General features: G+C 47.3%; 1 protein-coding gene across 3 annotated transcripts in view; it reads left to right on the top strand.

The window, feature by feature from the left end:
* The first annotated feature begins 166 nt into the window (after positions 1 to 166).
* LOC118080168 (alpha-2-macroglobulin) overlaps positions 167 to 26,370 on the top strand; it is a 61,579-nt gene continuing 35,375 nt past the window's right edge. For all 3 annotated transcript variants that reach the window (XM_060268979.1, XM_060268976.1, XM_060268972.1), the window contains exons 1-13: positions 167 to 343; positions 1,123 to 1,306; positions 2,783 to 2,948; positions 5,295 to 5,347; positions 7,315 to 7,335; positions 10,847 to 11,015; positions 11,928 to 12,012; positions 13,320 to 13,467; positions 14,199 to 14,313; positions 15,484 to 15,593; positions 16,849 to 17,010; positions 24,362 to 24,586; positions 25,665 to 25,728. In XM_060268979.1, coding sequence (XP_060124962.1) covers positions 252 to 343; positions 1,123 to 1,306; positions 2,783 to 2,948; positions 5,295 to 5,347; positions 7,315 to 7,335; positions 10,847 to 11,015; positions 11,928 to 12,012; positions 13,320 to 13,467; positions 14,199 to 14,313; positions 15,484 to 15,593; positions 16,849 to 17,010; positions 24,362 to 24,586; positions 25,665 to 25,728 — 1,594 coding nt within the window. In that variant the 5' untranslated portion in view covers positions 167 to 251. The remainder of the gene's footprint in view (positions 344 to 1,122; positions 1,307 to 2,782; positions 2,949 to 5,294; positions 5,348 to 7,314; positions 7,336 to 10,846; positions 11,016 to 11,927; positions 12,013 to 13,319; positions 13,468 to 14,198; positions 14,314 to 15,483; positions 15,594 to 16,848; positions 17,011 to 24,361; positions 24,587 to 25,664; positions 25,729 to 26,370) is intronic.

The raw sequence follows: 26,370 nt of genomic DNA, 5'->3' as shown, positions 1-26,370 counted from the left end.
CACTGTCAGTGACCTCTTTTTTTTCTCTCTCTCCCCCCCCCCTTGTTTGCCTGCCAGGGGACATTCTGTGTGCTCTTTGTGACTCAAGAGCTGCCCACACTTCCAGCACCTCCTCCCTGGGGGCTGTTTGTAGAGGACGAGAGTCGGTTATAAAGAGACTGGCTGGACTGGCGAAGGCAGGAGCAGTCCAGGGTGTGAAGGACCAGCCTCCACCTCCACCTCGCCTGCCCATCGCCTGTATCCTGACCACCATGGGGACGGGACGGATCCTTGTGGGGCCCAGCTTCTTTCTCCTGCTGCTGTTCCTCCTTCCTGGGGACATCTCGGCGTCCGCCACAGAACCGTAAGCTGCTTGCTGGAGGGGTTTTCCCACCACACACACACACACACACACACACACACACACACACACACACACACCCTTCCTTGCTTTCTGCAAAGCCCACCTCTGCCTCTATCCCCCAGAGAGCAACTCTCCTAGATCCCCATGCACAGCTTTGCAAAGACAGAAGGTAGGGAGGTGGTGCTAGAGCCAGCTGGGGATGGAGCACTTACCTGATGGCTGGATGTTGCTTTTGCTGCAACTTACAGAGAGGGGAAAGGGCAAGGCAGTGGGGAGGTCAGCGCGGTGTGGGTGCGCCAGCAGGAGCATTGGAGTAGCAGCAAGGAGGTCGGCGCAGTGCGGACACACCTGCAGAAGCATTGGAGTAGCTCCATGGGTGCGTATGCTCTCTGCCAACCTCTCCACTATGTCACCCGTCCCTCTGCATAAGTGGCAGTGATACAGACACCTATAAAAATAGCACTGGCTCTTCCTACAGCTAGATAGTCACGGGGGAAAACAACAGTTGGGAGGAATTCAACCAATGCTTTTGATGGGTCATAACTATAGTTGGGGCTCTTTTCAACTGGAACTTGCTGGAACTCAGTTCCGGCACCTCTCAAGTACCGGTAGGTGCCGTTGTCATTCTAAGAGAACAAGGGAGGCGTTTATGGTGAGTTCCAGCACCTCTTTTTCTAGAAAAAACAGCCCTGGCTATAATGATGAACCAAAAACAAAGAGCCCCCAGTGTCCTCCTCGTTTCCTGGTCCTCCTGACCTTTCATGCCCACCTCCTCCCAGGCAATACTTGGTTCTGGTGCCCTACTTGATCCACACCGAGACGCCCAAGAAGATCTGTATCCAGCTGAACCACCTGAATGAGTCGGTGACGTTGAGCATCACTCTGGAGCACGGAGGGCAGAACAAGACCCTGCTCACTAAAATGGTCACCAAGAAGGATGTGTTCGAGTGCATCGCATTCCAGGTGAGAATTTATTGCTTGCCATTTTGCTCTATGCTCCTGAATCGAGATTGCCATGCACTTCACCAAGGACAAACAGCACCGCCACATTGCGGCAGGCACCCTCATGCCAGCACCTGCCGCTATGGTGCTCATCTCCATGACTGTTGGTTCCTCTGCTGCCAGGAGAGGAGCCCTCGGCCGTGCTGCGCTGGGGGGCACCTGCATGGGGGTTGAAGTGTAGGTGGGTTCCCACGAGGCAAGACACAGTGATAACAGCAAGAACTAACAGAACTGGACAACAGGGGCAAAGCAAATGCCTAGACTGTCAAACCTCTGTTTAAGTACGCCTCGGTTTGAGTATTTTCAGTTGAAGTACTCTGTGGACCTGTCAGGGATGGATTAATCCACTTTCCATTACTTTCAATGGGAAAGTTCGCTTCAGGTTAAGTACGGACTTCCGGAACCAATTACACTCAGACCTCGGGTTAAGTACGCTTCAGGTTGAGTATTCCACGGACCCGTCTGGAACAGATTAATCCACTTTCCGTTACTTTCCATGGGAAAGTTCGCTTCAGGTTAAGTACGCTTCAGTTTAAGTACTCCACGGACCGTCTGGAACAGATTAATCCACTTTCCATTACAGTGGTGCCTCGCTAGACAAATTTAATTCATTCCACGGGTCTTTTCTTATAATGAAAAATTCATCTAGCGAATCCCATAGGAATGCATTGAATTTTTTTTTGAATTTTTTTTTTGCCCATAGGAACGCATTAATTGAATTTCAATGCATTCCTATGGGAAACCGCGATTTGTTAGACGAATTTTTCATAAAACGAATTCGTCTAGCGAGGCAACCTCCGCTCAAAAAATCCTTTCGTTAAGCGGAAATTTCGTTAAGCAGGGCATTCGTTAAGCGAGGCACCACTGTACTTTCAATGGGAAAGTTCGCTTCAGGTTAAGTACACTTCAGGTTAAGTACAGACTTCCGGAACCAATTGTGTTTGTAAACTGAGGTGCCACTGTATACATTTCTGAAGGCCTGGGCCACTCCCACTCCCAACGTGATTGGCCGTCTAAACTTCCAAGCCAATGGCAGAGGCCCAAATCCTGAAGTCTTCTGTGATTGGATATCATGTATCGAATCAGAACACAGGGGCTCAGAATCCTTAGTCCAGACTCAAGCTCAGGCAAACACAGACCACTGAATACATAACAGGGGTGCCTGCTTCAAACCCCCTCAAAAATTCACACCCAGGGCCCCGGCCCCTCTGGCAACCCCTCTCCTCTCCTCTCCTCTCCTCTCCTCTCTATGAAAAAGATGCACCAAATACATCGAAATGCAATATTTCATTTATTAAGGATAGATGTGGATTAACAATGTCAGGTGTACACACCGCTTTCCAAAACAGCAGTGGGAGCCCCCTGGATTCCAGGTAGGTGGGAGTCTATACACAGACCAAGCCTGCTCCTCTATTCCTTTTTCCTTCCTTCCTCCAGGTTCCCAAATTGAGTGGTTCTTCTAGCTCCCCAGAAGCATTCCTCACAGTGGAGGTAAAAGGGGATACGCTGCGCTTCAAGAGCCGGAAAGCTGTGCTGGTCAAAAACCTGGACGTCCTGCTCTTCATCCAGACAGACAAGCCCATCTACAAGCCAGGGGAGACTGGTAAGTGAGAGGCTGGGGTTACGGGAAGGGAGAACCGCTAGTTAAATCCCACATCCCCTTTGTAAACATGGCTCTCTACAGACCATGTTCAGCCTGGAAACGATGGAGAGGTGACATGACAGCCATCTTCAAATACCTGAAGGGCTGTCATCACATGGAAGGGGGGGGGCAATCTTGCTTTCTGCTGCTGCTTCAGAGGGGTAGGATGTGAAGCAACGGATTCAAAATGCAAGAAAGGAGATTCTCAGGGGGGGGGGAGTCAGGGACAACTTTCTGTCGGCAAGAAACGCTCGACAGTGGAATGGACTCTCAGAAGGTGGAGGACAGAACTGAGTATATATAACATCTGGGAAATGAGCCCCAAGGTGTAGTGTGGGGCTGTGGCTCCGGGTGCAATTTTGTGAGGGGGTGCAAACAGGCGCCCCAAAAGCAGGCTCCTTCATTGGGGCCTGGATCCATGCAAGAAGGAGCTGCTCCTAGGCTGTGGCACTTATGCCGGGCTACAGCTCCGCCTCCGGGGTCAGGCCAGATCTGGCAGCAGAGAACAAGAGAGTGGGTGACTGCACTGCCACCCCCTTTCCTTGGCTGCGAGGTGCCTTGCGCCCGACTGCAGCAGCTCCGTCGCCGGGTCAGGCCTGACCTGGTGGTGGAGAGCAGGAGCAATGTGGGTGGCAGTTTCCCTGCCCCTCTCCTCCCCTGGACTGTAGCATGTCTAAACCACTGAGCCTCTTGGGCTTGCCAATCAGAAGGTCGGCAGTTCGAATCCCCGCGACGGAGTGAGCTCCCGTTGCTCTGTCCCAGCACCTGCCAACCTAGCAGTTCGAAAGCACATCGAAGTGCAAGTAGAAAAATAAATGCGGCAGCCAGACTGGTGACTGGGAGCGGCCGCTGGGACCACATAACACTGGTCTTGAAAGACCTACATTGGCTCCCAGTGCGTTTCTAAGCACAATTCAAAGTGTTGCTGCTGACCTTTAAAGCCGTAAACGGCCTCGGTCCTGTATACCTGAAGGAGCGTCTCCACCTCCATCGTTCAGACCGGACACTGAGATCCAGCACCGAGGGCCTTCTGGTGGTTCCCTCACTGCGAGAAGCAAAGCTACAGGGAACCAGGCAGAGGGCCTTCTCGGTAGTGGCAGGGAAGTTTTTAGTCTGTGATATTTGAATGTATTTTGATGTGTGTTGGAAGCTGCCCAGAGTGGCGGGGGAGAGCCGACCAGATGGGCGGGGTACAAATAAAATAATAATAATAATAATAGGTACCGCAGCGGCAGGAAGGTAAATGCTGTTTCCATGCGCTCTGGTTTCCGTCACGGTGTTCTGTTGTGCCAGAAGCAGTTTAGTCCTGCTGGCCACATGACCTGGAAAGCTGTCTATGGACAAACGCCGGCTCCCTCGGCCTGAAAGCGAGATGAGCATTGCAACCCCATGGTCACCTTTGACTGGACTTAACCGTCCAGGGGTCATTTACCTTTACCTTTATTACCATATCATGATGTTGGGCTGGTGATCCATTGGGATGTTGAGAAGCTGACATGGCATACCCTAGCCCTGGGCTTTTTAGACTCGTCTACCCATGCACCCAAGGGGCGTATGGGTTGCCAGATGCGAAATAAATAGGCCTTATTTTCAGTTCTCGTACCCCACTGAAGCTCTACGCGGAAACGCCAGAGGCTGAGCATGTCCTCTTCCACTGAATACACTGTGGTTGTTAGGGGCAACAGAATGGGGCTTCAAAGGGCACTTCCAGATCATCACTACATTGGGGTTTGAATTGCACACCAGCATGTTCAAGTTATGTAACGATAGTTGATTGGGAAGTCTTGCATAAGAAACCGGCTTCCTCAAAAGGTCTCACTTTGATGTCATCTGTTCTCCCTACAAACAAATCAGAATGAATGCACATTGAACAGGTTGTATGGGAACCCATGAAGAACGGGTCCCTTTTGTACAGTGGTACCTCTACTTACGAATAACTCTACTTACGAATGTTTCGACTTACGAATGGAGCTCCGCCCGCCATCTTGGATGCGGTTTAGATAGGATTTTTTTCTACTTATGAATTTTTAGATAGGGTTGCTTCGACTTACGGACTTTTTCACCCAATGCATTCCTATGGGATTCGACTTACAATTTTTTTCGACTTACAAATGTGCGTTCGGAACGCGTTAAATTCGTAAGTAGAGGTACCACTGTATTTGTGTTGAGTGATGCCTGCTATTTGGGCATTCCTTTTGTAGACATATTTATCTGCACACAGAGCACCCATGCTACAAATCAGCCACAAGCCATCAGAACAGAACTGCAAATGAACATGCTTTTAAAAAAAATTTATTTCCTTTCCAGTTCAATTCCGTGTTGCCACCCTGGATGAAAGTTTCCGACCTGTTACTGAAAAAGTGAGTTTTCTCAGTGCCGAAGTATAATAGGCAGACGGGTGATCAGAGAGTAATACCCATTTATGTTTTTAATTATTTAATGTTAATTAAAGCATCAGCTCAGACCTAAAAGAGCACCACAAGCACACTTTAGGCTAGGAGCTAAACTGTACTAACATAACTCTGGAGCTAAATTCTAAAGGTAGAAACTCTGTTTTAAAACAAACAAACAAAAACAAACAAACAAACCAGCTTTCAGCTCTGTGGAAGGAGTAAAAAAAAAACCCACTAAATTATAGTTCCACACAGTACAGATCTAGTTACTGGAAGAGTCAGTATGTGTGTGTGTGTGTGTGTGTGTGTGTGTGTGTGTGTGTGTGTGTATGAATGAATTTATTAATACGGTCGCAGACCAGCATCAACACGCACAATATCACAGATCATAAAACATATCAAAAATACAAAGGACAGTCTGAATATAACAAGGATTTAAATATTAAAATTAAAATTAATTGTTAGTGTACCCCCTATAGTTAACATTTAGGGGTTTGATCATTATGGGATACCACTTGCTTCCTGCGATTGATTGCAGACACACAGAATTTGGCTACATTTAATGTAGTCTTGGGATTCTCATCAGAAGTTTTAAACTATGGTGTTTGGATTCTTTCATGGACTTCTGCAAAACAGGTGTAATAAAAGTCAAACGTATATCCTCATAAAAACGACAACGTAGCAGTACATGTGAAGCAGTTTCTACTTCCATTGAGCCACAAGGGCAGACCTGTGCTGTATATAGTTACTGGAAGAGTCCGTGTGTGTGTGTGTGTGTGTGTGTGTGTGTGTGTGTGTGTGAGTGTAATAATATATATATATTAAAGCTAAGCTTTTAAAAACAAAGCTCATTTTGAATTTCAGGTGTGGGGTTTTTTAGGTGAAAAATGACTCAGCTGAAAGTTTCAGCTTTCAGTTCAGTTGAAAACCAACTGATCCAGTTTATCAAAGTGGGAGTATAAGTGGGGATACAGTTAAAGTTGAAAATCAGCTTTGCTGCCTCCTTAACATCACTGAATAGCTGCTCCACAGAGCTTTTCTCTGTGCTGAGGGGACTGCCGACACCTGTCCCTGAAAATAGACTGTTGGAACGATCAGGCACCTGTCGTGACACGCTTGTTAGGCAAATTGAGGAAAAACTCCCTCATCTTCATGTTGAGTGGACTGCTACCATTATTGCAGTGGCAGGTGAACTAATCTGGGGAACCGGGTTCGTGTCTCCGCTCCTCCACATGCAGCTGCTGGGTGACCTTGGGCTAGTCACACTTCTCTGAAGTCTCTCAGCCTCACTCACCTCACAGAGTGTTTGTTGTGGGGGAGGAAGGGAAAGGAGAATGTTAGCCACTTTGAGACTCCTCATCATCATCATCAAGCTTTAAAAAGAATGAATAGTGTAATGAATGAATGTTGGGATACAACATACATATTTATAGAAAATACATCAGGTATTCATAAATGTTGCCAGATAAAATTGTATTGAGTAGGAACATGCCAAACACGAGGTTGTTTGGTCATATGAATAGCAAACAGCCTCAAAAGAGATGCAAAGTCTGAGGGGCTTATTCTATGGGTCAGTTTTTCAGAGATGGGAATAAACTTTTTCCTACCATAAGTCCCAAGAGTAAAAAAAAAGACAAGTGTTTCTATCCTGGAGAGAGCATTAGGTGAGTGGGGACCAGCAGCTATTGAATTAATAGTTGACGGAGTTGTGGGTTTTTTTGGGGTCTTTAATGGATATTGTTTCTATGTTGTGCATAGTGTACACCTCTAGGGTCCTCCCCCATACTAAGCTGCTTAGAAATGCTTTAAAAGGAATAAATAAGCATAAAACACTGCTGGGGAAGTTGTGGGGTGGGATTTGCCTTTGAGGGAGTTTCTCAATCATTGTCATCTTCAATTTCTCTCCCCCTCCCTCCTGTCTTTTGCTTCCACAGATCCCATTGATTTACCTCCAGGTAAGTGGGCAATTCCTCTTCACCTCTCATCATAATTACCTATAGCAATTTTGGGGACGGGGGTACAATGTGCAAAGCAGAACCCAGCTATCCTTTGACATTCACATTTATCCAAATTTTGCGGTGCAGTTCTCCAGCCGATGTTACCTTGGAATCTCGGGCAAATATTTGCTACAAACAGAAAAGGGGGTTTAGCTATTAACTGTGGCTACAATCATCCAACTACCTGTCAGCAAGTTCTGACAGGTACTTGCTTTAGGGCTTGCTTTAGAGTTAAACAACTACAGTATATGACTTTGAAGGAAGGAAGCTTTTAATGTTTGATGAATTCCACCCAGCCCCCTGCTCTGTATTTGGTCAGAAGCTGCCCAGTGTGGCCAGGGTAACCCGGTCAGATGGGTGGCGTTTAAGAATTATTATTATTGTAAGTAACATCTCTCACTGCCTCCATTTCTTCCCCTTCTATTTGCCAGGAGGTGATGGGACCAGTGGCCTCCTAAATAATAACCACCTCCTAAATAATAATAATAATTATTAGTATTAGTATTATTATTATTAGTTAATAATAATAATTAGTATTATTATTAGTAGTAGTAGTAGTAGTATTATTAGTATTATTATTAGTATTATTTTATTAATTTGTTACTATCATTTGTTACTATTATATGTTGTTATTGTTATTATTTAGAGTGCAGATGCTTAGGAGGTTGTGCTGAATGTAAAAAGGACATGAAGAAGTTGTCTTCTCTCTGCCCCCCTTGCAATAATAATAATAATAATAATAATAATAATAATAATAATAATAATTTATTATTTATACCCCGCCCTTTTGGCTTGGTTTCCCTAGCCACTCTTGGCGGCTTCCCACAGAAATATTAAAATACAATAATTTATAAAACATTTAAAGCTTCCCTAAACAGGGCTGCCTTCAGATGTCCTCTAAAAGTCTGGTAGTTGTTTTTCTCTTTGACATCTGGTGGGAGGGCGTTCCACAGGGCAGGTGCCACTACCGAGAAGGCCCTCTGCCTGGTTCCCTGCAACTTGGCTTCTCGCAGCAAGGGAACCCCCAGAAGGCCCTCGGCACTGGACCTCAGTGTCCGGGCAGAACGATGGAGGTGGAGACGCTCTGGAACGAGGCTGTTTAGGGCTTTAAAGGTCAGCACCAACACTTTGAATTGTGCTTGGAAACGCACTGGGAGCCAATGTAGGTCTTTCAAGACCAGTGTTATGTGGTCTTGGCATCCACTCCCAGTCACCAATCTAGCTGCCGCATTCTGGATTAATTGTAGTTTCCGGGTCACCTTCAAAGGTAGCCCCACATAGAGTGCCTTGCAGTAGTCCAAGCAGGCCTGGCTCTAGGGGTAGTCTTGATGGCGTGGGGTGCCAGGGTGCTGGGCTGGTAGGCGGGCACTGCGCGGTAAAGCCGTGCGGAAGCCATGTTGTGCGCTGCGCCCGACCTGCTTGAGACAGCCCTGAGTCCAAGCGAGAGATAACTATCAATTAATCAGCTCGTTTTAATATAAAGGAAAGTCAGGTCCTGGATAGGCATCAACTCAGCTGAAAACATTGCTTTGGGTTCAAGATCCTCTGGAAGGAGAGGAGAGGAGAGAACTGCACACATTATCTGCAATTTCTTCAAATCAGTATATCCTATAACTGTTCCCAGACTTACCGGCGTTTGGGCCGGTTCCCACCGCGCCGATCGCGCGGCGGGCCGGAGGGTGGGGGAGCGCGCGCACGGGCGCTTACTGGCATGGCGGCGCGCTTCCCTGGTGGAAAAAGCGCCGAAAATCCGTTGTGCGCATGCACGTGGGCCTCCCCCGACCCGGAAGTGCACCAGAAATGACTTCTTCCGGGTCGGGAGAGGCCCATACGCATGCACAGAAAGGATTTTCGGCGCTTTTTTCCCAACCCGGAAAGAGCGGGCGGCGGGCGGCGGGGGTCGTCGCGGGCCGGATTGGCAGGCTAATTGGGCCGCATCCGGCCCCCGGGCCATAGTCTGGGGACCCCTGCTATAACACATTCAGCTTCCAGAGTTCGTAGGTGGCCTTGTTGTGGCTTCTCCTGGCAAAGGGCAGGTAAGAAATGATGGTGATGCTGTGGTGAGGATGAGTCCAGCTTCAGCAGGCTCTGAGGTTCTCTTTGCCTGCCTGCCTCCCCTTCTCCCCTCCCCGCTGGAGTGAATTTGTTTGCACGGTTCCTCAAACAAACTCCTCTGTCTGTTGAAATTGCTGGTTAATTGTCAACGAAGCCCCTCTTTGGAGGGTTTGAAGTAGGGCTGTGTGCAAGCCTGTTCATCTGCCCCCAATTTGCAGCCCCCTGGATCAGGTCAGTGCTCCCTGTGGCTAGAAAGCTCCCCTTCTGTGCTGACAGACCAGCTCTGGGATCCTAGGAGCCAGCTCCACACCCAGTCAGGGCCGGCCCTAAGGCAAGGTTGGGTGGCACAATGCACCAGGGCACCGGGCCTCCAGGGGGCGCTGCGCCACGCCTGCGGCAGCTGTGCTTCACCCGCCTGGCTGCCCTCCCGCTCGCCCTGCTCCTTGCCTCCCTCTCTCCTGCCCGCTGTGGGTTCGAGTTCCGGCCTCAGCCTGGCGGGTCAGGGGCATGAGGAGGGCGAGAGGCCGGGCGCTGCGCGACACCGCCCCCCCCCAGCAGAGGCACCCCGGAGGACAACCAGGCAGCCTGACCCACCTGCTGCGGCACCCCTGAGCCCGGCCCACCCTCAGCACCTGGCCTGCCCATGCCATGTCCCTCCTCTGCGCCCGTGGTGAGTTGGGGGTGGTGGCAGCGGGACCTTTGCGCCACGGCGCTCAATGTGGTTATGATGGGCCTGCACCCAGTAAAATATTTGAGGGGGCTGGGCTCCCCAAAGTTGATAGGCATTCAAAGGGTGTGCGTGTGGCATGTCTTCTGATCAGTTATGTGGAGTCTCCTTCTTTTGAGGGCTTTAAGCGGAGGCTTGACAGCCATCTGTCAGGAATGCTTTGGTGGTGTTTCCTGCCTGGCAGGGGGTTGGACTGGATGGCCCTTGTGGTCTCTTCCAACTCTATGATTCTAACCATGTTTCTCCGAAAATAAGCCATACCCCGAAAATAAGACATCCCCTGAAAATAAGCCACCATGTGTGTGTTTTGAGGAAAAATAAATATAAGACGGTGTCTTATTTTTGGAGAAACACGGTATGATTCCAGGTGTTTGACCACCTGTGATCCTGAATGCTGGTGACATCTCATAGTGGAGTTTGACCAGCGATCCTGAATGCTGGTGACATCTCATAGTGGAGTTTGACCCCAATACTCCCCAATACTCCCCTTTCATGCCTATTGCATGGTTCTAGGGCTCTGGAGACAGAGATTGCTGCAGAAATAGCAATTTCTTTCTAACTCATCTACCCCAGACCATTACACCACTGGATATGCCCCAGCACTGTCCTCTTCTGGAGCCAGAAACAGCAATCCATCCTTTTAACCCATGTGATCCCCCCCAACCTTAACTTTCTTGTGACTTTCAGGATCCCAAGAACAACCGCTTGATGCAGTGGACCGAAGTGGAGCTAAAAGGGGGCCTGGTCCAGCTCTCCTTCCCTCTCGGCTCTGAGCCCCCTCAAGGCACCTACAGACTGAAGGTGCAGAAAGCCACCAATGCATGGGAGGAGAGAGCCTTTGAAGTGTCGGAATATGGTGAGGAGGATGGAAAGGTCCCAATTGGGTTGCAGGGAATTGGGCACCCAGGATGCTGAGCAGAAGGGGCTTGGGGTTCATGATGTATCTTATCCCTTCATTTACTTTTCCTGCCTCCTTGTGGAGTTTGCACCCAACAGGGGCAAATAACAATGAGAAATGAGGTCACAGGGAAGCAGGCACAGGGCCTTCTTGGTGGTGGCACCCGCCCTGTGGAACACCCTCCCATGAGACTTTTAGAAGACATCGGAAGGCAGCCCTGTTTAGGGAAGTTTTTAATGTTTGATGTTTTATCGTGTTTTTCATATTCAGTTGGGAGCCGCCCAGAGTGGCTGGGGAAACCCAGCCGGATGGGCAGGATGATGATGATAATAATAATAATAATAATAATAATAATAATAATAATAATAATAATACAGTAGAGCAGGGGTGGCCAAGTTCCAAGAGACTGCGATCTACTCACAGAGTTAAAAAACTGGCAGTGATCTACCCCCTTTTGGGGGGTTCAGGTCAAAGTTGTTGAGCTTTTTTAGGAAGGAAAGCCTTGTTTTGGGGGGTTCACGTAAAGGTTGTTGAGCTTCTTTAGGGAGGAGGAAAGCAACATTGACATTGAGCTTTTTTTAAGGAAGGAAAGCCCAGTTTTTGGTGGTTCAGGTCATTTTAGGGGTGGAGGGCAAAGATGTTGAGTTTTTTTTTAGGGAAGCCAATTTTTTAAGCTTCTTTGGGGGGAGCCACTGATCTACCGGTGATCTACCACAGACGTCCAGTGGTCTACCGGTAGATCACAATCTACCTGTTGGACATGCCTGCAGTAGAGGAACGGGTGATAGGCTGTTTTGGAATCTTAAAGGTGAGGTTTCCAAGTCCAGCCAAAGCTTTCCTTCACCTCCCCTATTCTTTTCCCTTCTGTAGTATTGCCCAAATTCGAAGTTGTGGTGAAGGCACCTGAGGTCGTCACAATTATGGCCGAGGAATTGAAAGCGACTGTTTGTGGAGTGTAAGTGGGAACATCGAGGACTTCTTGGTGGGAGGAGGGTGGTGGTTCCCAAAGTGGGAAGTACTGCCCCCTGGAGGGTGGGATTACCTAGGGGAGATGCTGGGAGGCAACGGGGTGGTGGGTGCTGCAGGTGGTGAGTCAGGACTCCTGCAAGTGACTTTAAACCAGAAGTTGGGAAAATGGCATCACTTCAAGTCCATCCATCACATTCAGAATTTACTTAATTGTGGTTACTAAATGTGGTGTCTTTAAAAGCATCTTAAAAAGCAGAGACATCACCTTGTCGACAAAGGTCCATATAGTTAAAGCTATGGTTTTCCCAGTAGTGATGTATGGAAGTGAGAGCTGGACCATAAAGAAGGCTGATCGCCGAAGAATGGATGCTTTTGAATTATGGTGCTGTCCCATGGACTGCAAGAAGATCAAACCTATCCATTCTGAAGGAAATCAGCCCTGAGTGCTCACTGGAAGGACAGATCCTGAAGCTGAGGCTCCAAGACTTTGGCCACCTCATGAGAAGAGAAGACTTCCTGGAAAAGACCCTGATGTTGGGAAAGATGGAGGGCACAAGGAGAAGGGGACGACAGAGGACGAGATGGTTGGACAGTGTTCTCGAAGCTACGAACATGAGTTTGACCAAACTGTGGGATGCAGTGGAAGACAGGAGTGCCTGGCATGCTCTGGTCCATGGGGTCACAAAGAGTTGGACATGACTAAATGACTAAACAACAACAACAAAATGTGGTATCTAAGACCCTTTCTCTACCACAGATCCTGGAGAGAAGCTACTACCAGTCAGAGTAGACAATATTAGTCTATAGAGGGATGGAAAGTCCGATCTAGTACATATTCTGCTGTGTTCCTGGGAAAACATCTTCACCAAACTCTAGACAATAAGCACACATGAAAAATATATATACCGTATAAAGATTTATTTTATTTTATTTTTAAAAAGAGGCAGTATTGTCAATCTTCCCTATATCTCTGTATCCTTTCTGAGGGCTTCCCCACACTAACTTTTCACACAACTCTGTGTCGGAGCAGTTTTTCATACACCCCAGAGTTTCCCCCACAAAAACCTGCTCTTTAAAGCTGAAATGCAACAAATTGGGATTTTCTGTGGTTTGCCATTTGCTCCGATTCAGTGGTAGAGAGTGGGTTTTCACAGGGAAAGCTCTGCAGAAAAAAGAACCCCAAAAATGAGCACTCAGAGCTTTAAAGCATAGGTAATGCCTGCAAAGCACGGAGGAAAAGTAAGTGTAGATAAGCCCTTAATCAATGCTATCTATGACCGTTTCTGTCTCCAGGTACACCTATGGGATGCCCGTTCCTGGCCAGGTGAAGATACGCGTTTGCCGAAAATACAACGATGCCAGAGGCCGAGGGTACAGCAGTTACACAGGCTCATGTTCTTGGGCAGAGCTGGGGGGTGTATGTGAAGAGTTCAGTGGAAAGGTGAGTCTCCAAAATAAAACTTAGGCACAATACAGATTTGCAGTCTAACTGGGAAGGGTTGAAGCTCAGTAGAAGAGCATCTCCTTTGCATGCAGGAGGTCTCAGGTTTGATTCTCAGCATCCCCAGTTAGGGCTGAGAGTTAAAGGAAGCTAAAGGAAGACTTGGACAGCCAAAGCCTTCTCAGTGGTGACCACGTTCCCCAGCAGAGGACTTGATTTGTGCCAGAAGCTGGACTTTTAGTGTTGCAGGTCCAGCCCTCTGGACTAAGTTACCAGTTGAAATTAGACAGCTGCCCCCATCATCATGCCATTCGGGCAGCTATTTTACCCGCCGCCCCCTAAAAAAACAAGTCTTCCCCTGGAGTGAGAGTCAGCCATTCTACATATAGCATATAGATGACCCTTGGGGTCCCTTCCAAACTCTTCACTTCTATGATTCCATGTTCTTTGAATTCTATAAATGGCTTTGTTGTTTTTAGAATTTGTAATGATGGTTTTATTGTTCAAGTTGTTTCCAGAGTTTGAAATACTGGCATGTTTTATCCTACTTTTATCTCGTAAACAGCTTCAGTGGCTTCTAGCTATGGTTTATAGTTTTGTTTAATAGTAGTATAGTAATAATAACACTAGGACAGAAAAAAAGAGAAGTTGTTGTTGTTGTTGTTGTTGTTGTTGTTGTTGTTGTTGTTGTTGTTGTTAACAACCTTGCAAATCTTTGGCTTCCCAAATAGGCAGATGCAAACGGCTGCTTCTCTCAGGTGGTGAAAACGAAGGTTTTTCAGATGAAGCGGGATTCGTCTCAGATGAAACTTGAAGTGGAGGGCAAGATCGTTGAGGAAGGCACCGGTGGGTTTTGTGGAACAGAAGGGCAGGGTGTGCTGATCAGAACTGGGTTGGGGGCAGTGTGGCCACAGAAAGCCCGTGCTGGGGCATGTGCAGAGGGCATTCAACAGACTGTCTCACCAGAGTGGTGCATGCTCTAGTTATCTCCCGCTTGGACTACTGCAATGCGCCCTACGTGGGGCTACCTTTGAAGGTGACCCGGAAACTACAACTAATCCAGAATGCGGCAGCTCGACTGGTGACTGGGAGCAGCCGCCGAGACCACATAACACCTACATTGGCTCCCAGTTCGTTTTCGAGCACAATTCAAAGTGTTGGTGCTGACCTTTAAAGCCCTAAATGGCCTCAGTCCAGTATACCTGAAGGAGCGTCTCCACCCCCATTGTTCAGCCCGGACACTGAGATCCAGCGCCGAGGGCCTTCTGGCGGTTCCCTCATTGCGAGAAGCAATGCTACAGGGAACCAGACAGAGGGCCTTCTCAGTAGTGGTGCCCGCCCTGTGGAACGCCCTTCCATCGGAGGTCAAGGAGATAAACAACTATTTTACATTTAGAAAACACCTAAAGGCAGCCCTGTTTAGGGAAGCTTTTAATGTTTTTAATCTGTGATATTTTAATGTATTTTGGTACTTGTTGGAAGCCGCCCAGAGTGGCGGGGGAAACCCAGCCAGATGGGCGGGGTATAAATAATAATAATAATAATAATAATAATAATAATAATAATAATAATACGGTAATAATGACAGCAGGTTGTGCCGACCAGTGACTGAACATTCACTTTTCATTCAGAAGGACCCAGGTTAGGCAGCCAGCCTCAGACAGCTTTTTTTCAATCCTGAGGGCCGGTTAGAGACTCATTTCTGGAACTCTGGAGAGCCCCTTCCAGTTCGGGGTTAGAGCATCCGCCTCGCATGTGCCATTTCAGCATAGCCCATCAACTTGATCTGCCATTCTCTTCTGGCCATTTGTCTTCTTTCCATCTCTGGGCAAATAGCATCCACGCAGCTGTCGTCGCATACATAAACCGTCTTTTCTGTTCCCTTGGAATCTCAGCACCTAAAAGAAATGCTTCTGGCTTTCTTGTAAATGAATCTGACTTATTGTAAGGCACCTCCCCACATGCCTAAAGGAATGAATTTCTCTCCCACTAAATTTGTTGTTTCATTTTTTGCAGGGGTGGAACTGACCGGCAATGCTTTCTCCACAATTACGGCAACCCTCAGCACAGTTACCTTTGAAAATGTGGACACTTACTACAAGCCTGGTATCCCGCTTTTTGGGCAGGTATTATTATTATTATTATTATTATTATTATTATTATGGTTATTACTATTAATAAATTAAATTGGTATACCCATCAATCTCAGGGTGGTTCACAAGATAAAATAACAATATAAAAAAATGTAAAAATCGTGAAACTGTGGGCTCCACTTTTCTCAGTAACCGCTTGACCGATTGCCCTGAAATTTGGACACAACAATCCATGCCACTTCCCGAGCGTTTGGAGAACCTCGGACGCCTCACATCTCATACCTGCGCAGGTACAAACCTGCTTTTCCACAAACTAAAACAGCGCCCTCAAGTGGCGTTATTCCCTCAGCTCCTCCTCCTACACCCCCTCCCTCCCCATGGAGTCTATGCCACACCCACAAACCCCGCCTCCTAACTTCAAATACCTCATGGTTCAGGACAGGATAACCCCAATCACAGGGATGACCTGGGGGGGTGGAGGGAAGAGGGGACGGGATAACTAATAGATCGGAACAGGGTGGGGGAATTCACAGGGATACCCCTGTTTAAACATGACACCTGTAAAACAGGGGGACTCTGAGGCTCAGGGGGATCTGAAGGGGGACTCTTATCTTCCAAGTCCCGGACTGCAGAATCCGGGACCGGCAGCCGTGTGACACCGGAAGTTGCGTCGACGTAACTTCCGGTGTCACTTTGCCCTTCTATGGGCACCAAGAATGGCCACCACCAGCTTCGAAAGTTGCTTGTACGCATGTCAGGAAGTGTGTCGACGCAACTTCCAGTGTCGCTCCGCCCATCTATGGGCACCAAAAATGGCCGCCGCCGACACCGGAAGTCGCTTCTATGCACTTCCGGACATGCGTAGATGCGACTTTTTAAGCCGGCGGTGGCCATTTTTGGTGCCCATAGAAGGGCAAATAGGAAAGGAAAAAATGGCCGCCGGCAGGAGAAAATAACAGAGAAAAACGGGAGACGAAGTGATATGGGGGGGCCACCGGGAAAAGGTAAGTAAAAACAGGGGTTTCCCAGGGAAAACGGGGTACTTGGCAGCTATGGGGGGACTATGACCCTCCATTTCACAGACTAGCGCACAGCAACGCGTGCAGGGCCAGCTAGTACATAATAAAAATAAAGACAACCCAATAACCACCTGTACAATGGAATTTAATGGAAAATGCAACTTAAGCTATTCTGAAGTAAGACACTGCAGTGCTCCCAAGTTATTTGCCAATGTAGTTCCCTGTCTGAAATAAAAGTCTTTGCTGTCTCTTGGCCTCTGCCCATCCAGGCGAAGCTCGTGGACGGTGCCAATGTTCCAATTGCCAACAAAACCGTTGAGATCCGTGTTGACCAATCAGGACACAGAGCCAACTACACAACTGACCACCAGGGGACTTTCCGGTTTGCCGTCGACACAACCAACTACACCGATAGTTCCATCAGGATCCAGGTGAGTGGAGAGGAAACAAGGGAGAGCATTCACAGTAACCAAACCTGATGAGGAATGACTGAGGGAGTCAGGTATGTTTAGCCTGGAGAAGAGGAGACCGAGAGGAGATGAAATAGCCATCTTCAGATATCTGAAGGACTGCCGTCACATGGAAGATGGAGCAAGTTTGTTTGTTTGCTGCTGCTGCTGCTGCACCAGAGGGTGGTCAGAAAGGAGACTCTGACCAAACATTAGGAAGAAGGATAAGAGCTGTTTGACAGTGGAAGAGATGACCCTGGAATGTGGTCGACTTCCCTGCCTTGGAGGTTTTTAAGCAGAGATCGGATGGTCACTGTCAGGGTTGTTCAGACTACTCCTGAGTAACGACCTTCCACATACTTGTCTTTCAAAAGTCTTTATTGGTGCACGTTATTTACAGTGTAGTCAGCTGTCAGTTTCATGTCTTCTCATTCCGTATCAGAATCCGGCACTGCCCCTTTTCGCGACTTTGACCAACATAAAAGCCTCGGGACAATGAATCTCCTCCCCTTTCTCCTCCTCCTCCTTCCCCCAGGGGGAAGGGTCTACGGTCTGCCTTCTGCCTTCTGCCTGTCCACCCTTCCCACCTCTCTCTCTGCCTGCCTGTGGCGCAGGGGCTCTCCAATGCTGCCAGAGCCCTGGCACTCCTTCTCCATCTCCTGACTCACCCCTTCAGAGCCCGCGCTTTCATGACTGCTTGGAGACGGGCTGCTCCTGATGGGGGGGGTCTCTATAATCCCTCCCCCTTACAGTCACCTCTGCTGATCTCTTTAGAATCTTTGGGGATTATTTAAAATCATAGAATTGGAGAGTTGGAAGGGACTCTGAGGATCACCTAACACCGAGACCATATAACACTGGTCCTGAAAGACCAATATTGGCTCCCAGTACGTTTCCGAGCACAGTTCAAAGTGTTGGTGCTGACCTTTAAAGCCCTAAATGGCCCTGGCCCTGTATACCTGAAGGAGCGTCTCCACCCCCATTGTTCACTTAGGTCCAGCTCCGAGGGCCTTCTGGCGGTTGCCTCCCTGCAAGAAGTGAGGTTATAAGAAACCAGGCAGAGGGTCTTCTCAGTGGTGGAACCCGCCCTGTGGAACGCCCTCCCATCAGATGTCAAGGAAAGAAACCACTATCTAACTTTTAGAAGACATCTGAAGGCAGCCCTGTTTAGGGATGTTTTTAATGTTTGGTGTTTTATCGTGTTTTTAATATTCTGTTGGGAGCTGCCCAGATTGGCTGGCAAAACCCAGCCAGATGGGTGGGGTATAAATTATTATTATTATTATTATTATTATTATTATTATTATTATTATTATTATTACCATTTGGTGTTATAAGCACCACACTCTAACCAACTGAGCTATCCAGGTGTTGTTTTATTTACCAATACCATGGACAAACAAGGGACCCTTTGGATCCCTTCCAACTCTACAATACTAAGATTCTATGGAAAAAAACAAACATGAGCATAAGAGTTTCAATGTTTTATATTGTATTGGTTTCCCCTTTGGATAAATAATATTGTAGGATGGAGAGAGTTTCAATGTGGGATGGAAATGATGTAATTACTTTGGGTCGTTCTGCCCGGACACTGAGGTCCAGCGCTGAGGGCCTTCTGGCGGTTCCCTCACTGTGAGAAGCAAAGCTACAGGGAACCAGGCAGAGGGCCTTCTTGGTAGTGGCACCCACCCTGTGGAACGCCCTCCCATCAGAGTTCAGAGAGATAAACAACTACCTGACATTTAGAAAATACCTAAAGGCAGACCTGTTTAGGGAAGTTTTTAATGACTGGTGTTTTAATGTATTTTTTTATAATAATTTTTATTAATTTTCAAACAAAACTAAACAAACTACACAACTACACAGACATACAATACAACACTGTCCCTTCGTTTTCCCTCCACCCACTGGTCCACCTCTGCCACCAGTGAAACCCGTGCGCTTTGAGAATCAAAGGGGGTCCATTGTGAGCTGGGTTTGACCTCCCCCCTCCCTCCTCCCCCCTCTTCCCCCCCCTGCCACTGAAGGGACAGGAATGGAGGAGCTCTGAGGATTGGTTTCCCCCAGCTCTTTCATAAACATACTTAAACAAATATACACATAACAATAGTAGGGGAGAATTTTAACTCCCCAATTCTTATTATCTTAACCTTATAATTGTGACTTCCTCGATAATCTTCCTCCTGGTTTTCCCTAAACAAAATCTAAAAGCTTATAGCGGGTTTTCTATTTCAGTTTAAAATCCTTTTCTTGTAATATTAACTCAATCCTCCTCCTTTTCCATGCTGCCCTCCCACAGGCCCCCTCCTGCCACAAGAGGAACCTGTAGGGCACAGCATTTCCAAGGTTCCATTATATCCCCTCCTCACCCCTCCGAGCACTCCCTGCCACTGAGTAGCTCAGAGTAAGGAGAGGAGAGTAGGCAGCTTTCTGCCTAAAAACCTAACTTAACTTACAAAAATTTACATTAACTTAAATACTTTCCTAAGCCGTTCTTATGTCTCCCTCCAGAAAACCCAGCTTATTTTCTTTCATTTTTACACTCCATCTCCTCTCCCTAAGTCTTTTCCCCCAATTGGATCAGCATTTCCGTTAACAGGCCAAAATTTCGAAAACCGTCTTTCAAAAACTAAAAGTAAAACTTTTAACTAGATTTTCATCCCACACCCATTCTTTCTCATGTCCGTCTCCAGGCCCTTGTCCCCCTCTGCCCCTGTCTTTCCCATTCCTCACTGACATCACCCCACATTCCAACCCCTCCAGGATCTTCAAGTCCATTAAACCTCAAGTTCCTTTGCTTCTCATTTTCTTGCTCTGCTTGTTTTTCTTCCTTTTGAAGTCCATGCTTTGCTTCATCCCAATCATATTTTTTATAGTCCAAGTCCTCTTTAAAATTTTCATCAAATTGTTTCTCCTGGCAACCAGTCTCAATCTCCACAGTCTCCAAATTCAAATTTTCCTCTAAGTCCTGGACTTGGACTTCAACCTCAGCTGCTGGTAAATTGGGATGTTGCCGTTCCTTGTAAATGTCCTCCCATGTTTGTAGATAGTTTAGCACAGCCTCCTGGAAGGCTCGAGAGTACTTTGTTTTCATACTTTTCCTAACCGCAGACAAACAGGAGGTGGAGAACAAAGGGTGCTGGAAAATTCCTTCCTTAGACGATCGACTCCATTTTGGCTGTTCTTTTCCTTTGTCTTTTGATTCAATCACAAATCCATTTTTAGTTCCAATGTTAAATAGTTCTAACACATTTTCAATCAATTTTTACTGATCACAACAGTGCAATAAATCCACCCGGTCTTTTGACAGTTTGACAGCTTTTGACAGCTGTCAAAACACTCTCCCCCTTTTTAATGCTGTACCTCAAGGGGTGCCGGACTCGGGAGTTGAGAGGGTTCGAAAAAGTCTTTCTTTCTTTCGGGTCCACAATTCCAAATGCTTTTCGTCGTTCGGCTTAAGATTTTTTAAAGCGCCTCCCAGTTTTCCATTAGGAAGAGACCGACTTCCGTTACTTTAAAATCTCTCCTATTTTTCCAATTGTTAAATTTAGAGTCCGTAATCAAAATTCCACTTACTTTATGGAAACCTTTAACTTTGTTCGGAAGAATCCGCCGCTTGCCGGGTCAGGACTCGGAGCTTCACTTCTCGGAGGTAAGATTAAGCCCAAAATGGCTCCCGCGGTTCCACCCCGCCGGCTCTCGATCGCTCTACTGAGCTCTTGGGCAGCGGGGGATCCACAAAACGGAGCAGCCGCTGGGCGCGTGAGTCACTGGGACTCTCTACCCGGTGCTTTTACGGGGAGTCCGCTCGCTCTGCGGACTTCCCCCCCCCTCCGCGAAGCCAGGGACTTCGGCGCGCGAAGTCCCTGCGTCCTTCTCTCCGCCGCGACAGACCGGAAGTCTCTGTTTTAATGTATTTTTAATCTTTTATTGGAAGCTGCCCAGAGTGGTTGGGGAAACCCAGCCAGATGGGTGGGGTAGAAATAATAAATTATTATTATCTCTTTTCACCCCGTCCTGGTGTCTGTGCTGCTCTTTCTCCTCCCTCTCCAAATTAGATCTTTATTTTTATGGTCCATGGCCAGCACGAAACAAAAAGAAGCAAGCTAGGAAAGGCATAAAACATATTATCCAAATAGTAGAATTGTAGAGCTTAGAAGAGGCTCCCAAGAGTCATCTGGAATCATGGTTATAACAGAATATGAGAGAATAAAATAAAATGAGGTTGATAAGAAAAACAACATAAAGGAAAATGGAACGGGTTTTAAAAGATGCAATCCTGTCATTAATTCCAAAGAATAAAATTAGAGACTGTGTGAGAGGGGGGGGAGTTCCTGGTGGGTTCCATAGCTCACGAATTCCTCTCCCACACCAACTGTTTCTGCGGCAGAATAGAGACAACCATAGAGATAATAGAATCATAGAGTTGGAAGAGACCACAAGGGACATGCAGTCCAACCCCCTACCAAGCAGGAAACACCATCAAAGCATTCTTGACATATGGCTGTCAAACCTCCGCTTAAAGACCTCCAAAGAGGGAGACTCCACCACACTCCTTGGTAGCAAATTCCACTACCAAACAGCTCTTCCTGTCAGGAAGTTCTTCCTAATGTTTAGGTCACGGGTGTCAAACACAAGGCCCGGGGGCCAAATCCGGCCCGCCAGACCTCGTCATGTGGCCCGCCGAGCGCCCCAGCCAGCGGGACCCAGCAGTGGGACCTTGCTGCTGAAGCGCCGCACCAAGAAAGCGCCGACAAACAGCTGGGGCCGGGGAAATACTTTTTGCCCCTGGGTCCCTTCGCGCTCTTTTCTGGCGCTGAATCAAGGTGGCAACCCCCCCCTTCCCTTTCTTTCTTCCTCTCTCTCGTTCTTATTCTTTCTTTCCCTCTCCTTCCTTCTTTATCTCTGTCTTCTCTCCCTTTCTTTTTCTTTCCTTCTTTATTCCTTCTTTCCTACTCTTCTTTCTCTCACCTCTTTCCTTCCTCTCTCCCTCCTGCTCCCTCTTTTCTTTCTTTCTTTCTTTCTTTCTTCCTTCCTTCCTTCCTTCCTTCCTTCCGTACTTCCGTACTTCCGTACTTCCGTACTTCCGTACTTCCGTACTTCCGTACTTCCGTACTTCCCAACTTTCTTCCTCTCCCTCATTCTTATTCTTTCTTTCCCTCTACTTCCTTCCTTCTTTCTCCCTTTCCGTCTTCTCTCCCTCTTTCTTTTTCTTTCCTTCTTTATTCTCTTCCTTATTTCCTACTCTTCTTTCTCTCCCCTCTTTCCTTCCTTCCTTCCTCTCTCCCTCCCACTCCCTCTTTTCTTTCTTTCTTTCTTTCTTTCTTTCTTTCTTTCTTTCTTCCTTTCTTCCTTCCTTCCTTCCTTCCTTCCTTCCTTCCTCCCCTCCCCTCCCCTCCCTTCCCCTCCCTCTCCCTCTCCTCAGAAACATAGGATGCTGCTTTATACTTCTGGCCCTTAAACCCTGGAACCAGGAGAGCAGCTCCAGTGAGTCAACCTCAGCCAGTCCCTTTGGTGAAGGGTGGTGGCTCACTGGCAAAACATCTGTCCTGCATGCAGAAGGACCCCAGCATCTCCAGGTACTAGTAGCTCTGCAAAGGTCCTGCATGAAACCCTAGCGAGCCTCCACCACCCAGTGCAGTTACCAAAAATCATTTTTCAATAAATTGTACAATAATTGTACATTTGAATGTCTACTTGCCATTATTCTGACTATGTTTCTGCTTTCAGAGTTAGTTATTACTTACATTATTACAAAAAACAGTAATAATTGAATGCAGTGACAATAATTTAGGATAATAAAGAGTGGACACATACTCCTACAGATACAACCGGCCCTTTGAGGGTAAACCAAACTGCTGATGCGGCCCCTGATGAATTTGAGTTTGACACCCCTGGTTTAGGTGGAATCTTCTTTCTTGTAGCTTGAATCCATTGCTCCGTGTCCGCTTCTCTGGAGCAGCAGGAAACCCTCCTCTATATGGCATCCTATGATATGAGATGATACCTTATTCGATCTGTGGAACTGGCCCTGTTATAGGTACCACATAATACTCACTCCATGTTTGTAAGAAACCAATTATTTTAGTGTGGAAGTATCCACATTTTGGAACTCCCTCACTCAGGTGGGCTCCTTTACTGTACTCACTTTGGTGCTAAAAATAATTTTTGTTTAGGCAAGCCTACCCAGACATGTGGAATGTTAACATATCTTTTAATCTGCTTCTTTGTTGATTTTAATTATTTTCTTCCAATGTTTTTAAATAGGTGGTTTTTATTTTATTTTATTTTTAACTGATGATTTCATTATTTTATTCTTTTGCTAAACTGTATTGAGTGGGGGTTTCATTTTTTACAGTCAAGAGGTATGTGAATTTTATGAAATAAAGAAAGAAAATTATTACAGTCGTACCTTGGTTGTCGAACGGAATCCATTCTGGAAGTCCGTTCAACTTTTGAAAACGTTCAACAACCAAGTTGTGGCTTCCAATCGGCTACAGGAGCTTCCTGCAGCCAATTGGAAGCTGCGTCGTGTGGGAATGTTAGGGATGTGGATTAGGATATATTATTAGATAGATCCTATCCAAGCTTGTGTTAGCAAGCTTCCAATATCAGCAGAGTGACATTCCCCATTTGTGCACAGCAAAGTGTGAGCGTTAGGTTTGTTAGAACCTCTGCAACAATATTATACTTCAATATTATACTTCCTGGCAAATCCCCTTTGTCCCTCTTAAAAGAAATACATGACACAATAGTATTAAAATAAGGTAGAGTTTACTCACATGACATCCTGAGTTAACAGCGTAATCTCAGGAAGGCAGGCTTGCGTAGAGAAATTACAAGTATATACATCTGGAGTCTACTTAGTAAAGTGAGGCTCCATCTGGTCTCTCTCTTGGCAGCAGGCCAAGAGGGAGAACCATCCTAACTGGAGATTCTCTGGAGATGTGTTCCCGTTGAAGGAGAAATGGCTAAGAGAGAGAATGGCTGCTGGCTAGGGGCTTTTGTCTGCCAGCTAATCCATCTCATCTGCATATCTGGAGGAACAGGAACTTAGTCAGGTGTTCCCCCAGGTGAGTTCCTCTTAGTGGACACTCTAGGAACTGTTGTGACTTGTCTGCCCCAGTGTTCTATCCCACACGTCGGACGTTCGGCTTCCAAAGACTGTTCACAAACCAGAACACTCACTGCCGGGTTTGCAGTGTTCAGGAGCCAAAACGTTTGATTCACAAGACTTTCAGGATCCAACTACGACTGTGTTGCATTTTGTTGTACACCAACATCATTGAGGCATCTGTGGCTTTCCTCTCCCCTCTCTTTGTTTTTAAACCAGGCAATTTATAATTCAGATGTGGCATGTCATGAATGGGGCTGGCTCAGTCCGAATCACCAGAGTGCCTCTCATTCAGCCTCACGCTTTTATTCACCAAGCGAAAGCTATGTCCACATTGAGCCCATTCCTGGGACTTTAAGCTGCGGTCATACTCAGCCAGTCCGAGTGCATTACAGCCTGAAGCCTGGACTGGTGGAAGATAAGAAGATTGACTTTCACTACTTGGTAAGCCCAAATGGAGAGATCTTTGTTTCAGTGCCTTGGGCTAGAACAGATCCTGCGGGGCTGAATCTTAGGTCATACGGCAGGGAAGGACCTCTGACCAGTGACCAGTGCCATCATTGTATGTTGGTTGCTGTGCATGCAAATAGGTCAGAGATGAAGCTGGGCATTGGTCTGATAACTGTTGATAAGACGGTGCTAAGTGGCTTGGAGCTGAAACGATTTGCTGGGGGAACCTGGGCAGATGGGTGGGGTTGTTGTTGTTTAGTCATTTCCGACTCTTCGTGACCCCATGGACCAGAGCACGCCAGGCACTCCTGTCTTCCACTGCCTCCCGCAGTTTGGTCAAACTCATGTTCATAGCTTCGAGAACACTGTCCAACCATCTCGTCCTCTGTCGTCCCCTTCTCCTTGTGCCCTCCATCTTTCCCAACACCAGGGTCTTTTCCAAGGATTATTCTCTTCTCATGAGGTGGCCAAAGTATTGGAGCCTCAGCTTCACGATCTGTCCTTCCAGTGAGCACTCAGGGCTGATTTCCTTAAGAATGGATAGGTTTGATCTCCTTGCAGTCCATGGGACTCTCAAGAGTCTCCTCCAGCACCATAATTCAAAAGCATCAATTCTTCTTTGAATTATGGTGCTGGAGGAGACTCTTGAGAGTCCCATGGATGGGTGGGGTATAAGTCATAAACTGTTGTTGTTGTTGAAGCTGATAATCCTGGTTAATCAATGGAGGCTGGTCCATTAGGGCAAAAGGGGCACCACCCCACCAACCTCAGCCAGACCCCCATCTACCTGCCTTCTTCCTTCGAACCAGTCCAGGGCTTGTCACTGCTTGTTGCCTTCCTTCTACTTAGTTTCAGTGTTGTCCTTAGTCACAGCATGGAGGAGTATGTGACAGATCTATAACCAGTAAGTTCCATCTGCCCTTGCCTCTGTCGCCCCCTACTGTTGGGCTCCCCACGTTCCACCCTGCCAGTTGCAAGGGGCACCAGCCACCACTGCCTCTGGTGCAGGAATCAGTACCGCTAGACATTCGTCTCTTCCGTCCTCATCAGGGGTCTTCCTCCTTCCTTGCAGGTGATGGCTAAAGGGGGCGTCGTACATTCGGGGATCCACGTTCAGCCTGAGGAACATGGGGAAGGTAAATGCCGCCTCCTTCTCATTTCTCCACTTCGTTCTTGAATGCCAACCTGGTGGGAGTCAGCCACATGCCATTTCCGTTCCACCATTTCAATAGAATTTGTGCTGTTCCGTTGAGAATGGTTTTGCTTCTGCAAGTGGTGGTTCTGTCTGTTTTTTAAAAAATGCACATTGCGTTGTTGTAACCCACACCCCTCTCTGGCCTCATGAGAAGGAGAATGTAAGAAATCTTAGAAATCAATAAGAAGAGGCCTGCTGGATCAGAAGAGCCCTGCTGGATTAGGCCAGGTGGCACATCTAGTTCCGCATCCTATTCTCACAGTGGCCAACCAGTTATGGGAAGCAGGATTTGAACACAAGAGCCCTGTGCCGTCCTGCTGTTTCCAGCTACTAGCATTCAGAAGCATTAATGCCTCATTACAAAAAATATAACATACTATGCAAATGCCCTACTAGAGTTACGAGTGCCACATGTAACTGAGGGCTTTAGACTTCTGGTTCTCATACAGACTCCTTCAATGTTTCCTCAATTTTACCCTCGTTGGTTGTCTACGTGGGGCTACCTTTGAAGGTGACCTGGAAACTACAACTAATCCAGAATGCGGCAGCTAGACTGGTGACTGGGAGCGGCCGCCGAGACCAC

Source organism: Zootoca vivipara, chromosome 2 (assembly GCF_963506605.1).
Source record: "Zootoca vivipara chromosome 2, rZooViv1.1, whole genome shotgun sequence".
Taxonomy (NCBI): Eukaryota; Metazoa; Chordata; class Lepidosauria; order Squamata; family Lacertidae; genus Zootoca; species Zootoca vivipara.
This window is presented reverse-complemented; position numbering and strand designations above follow the sequence as displayed.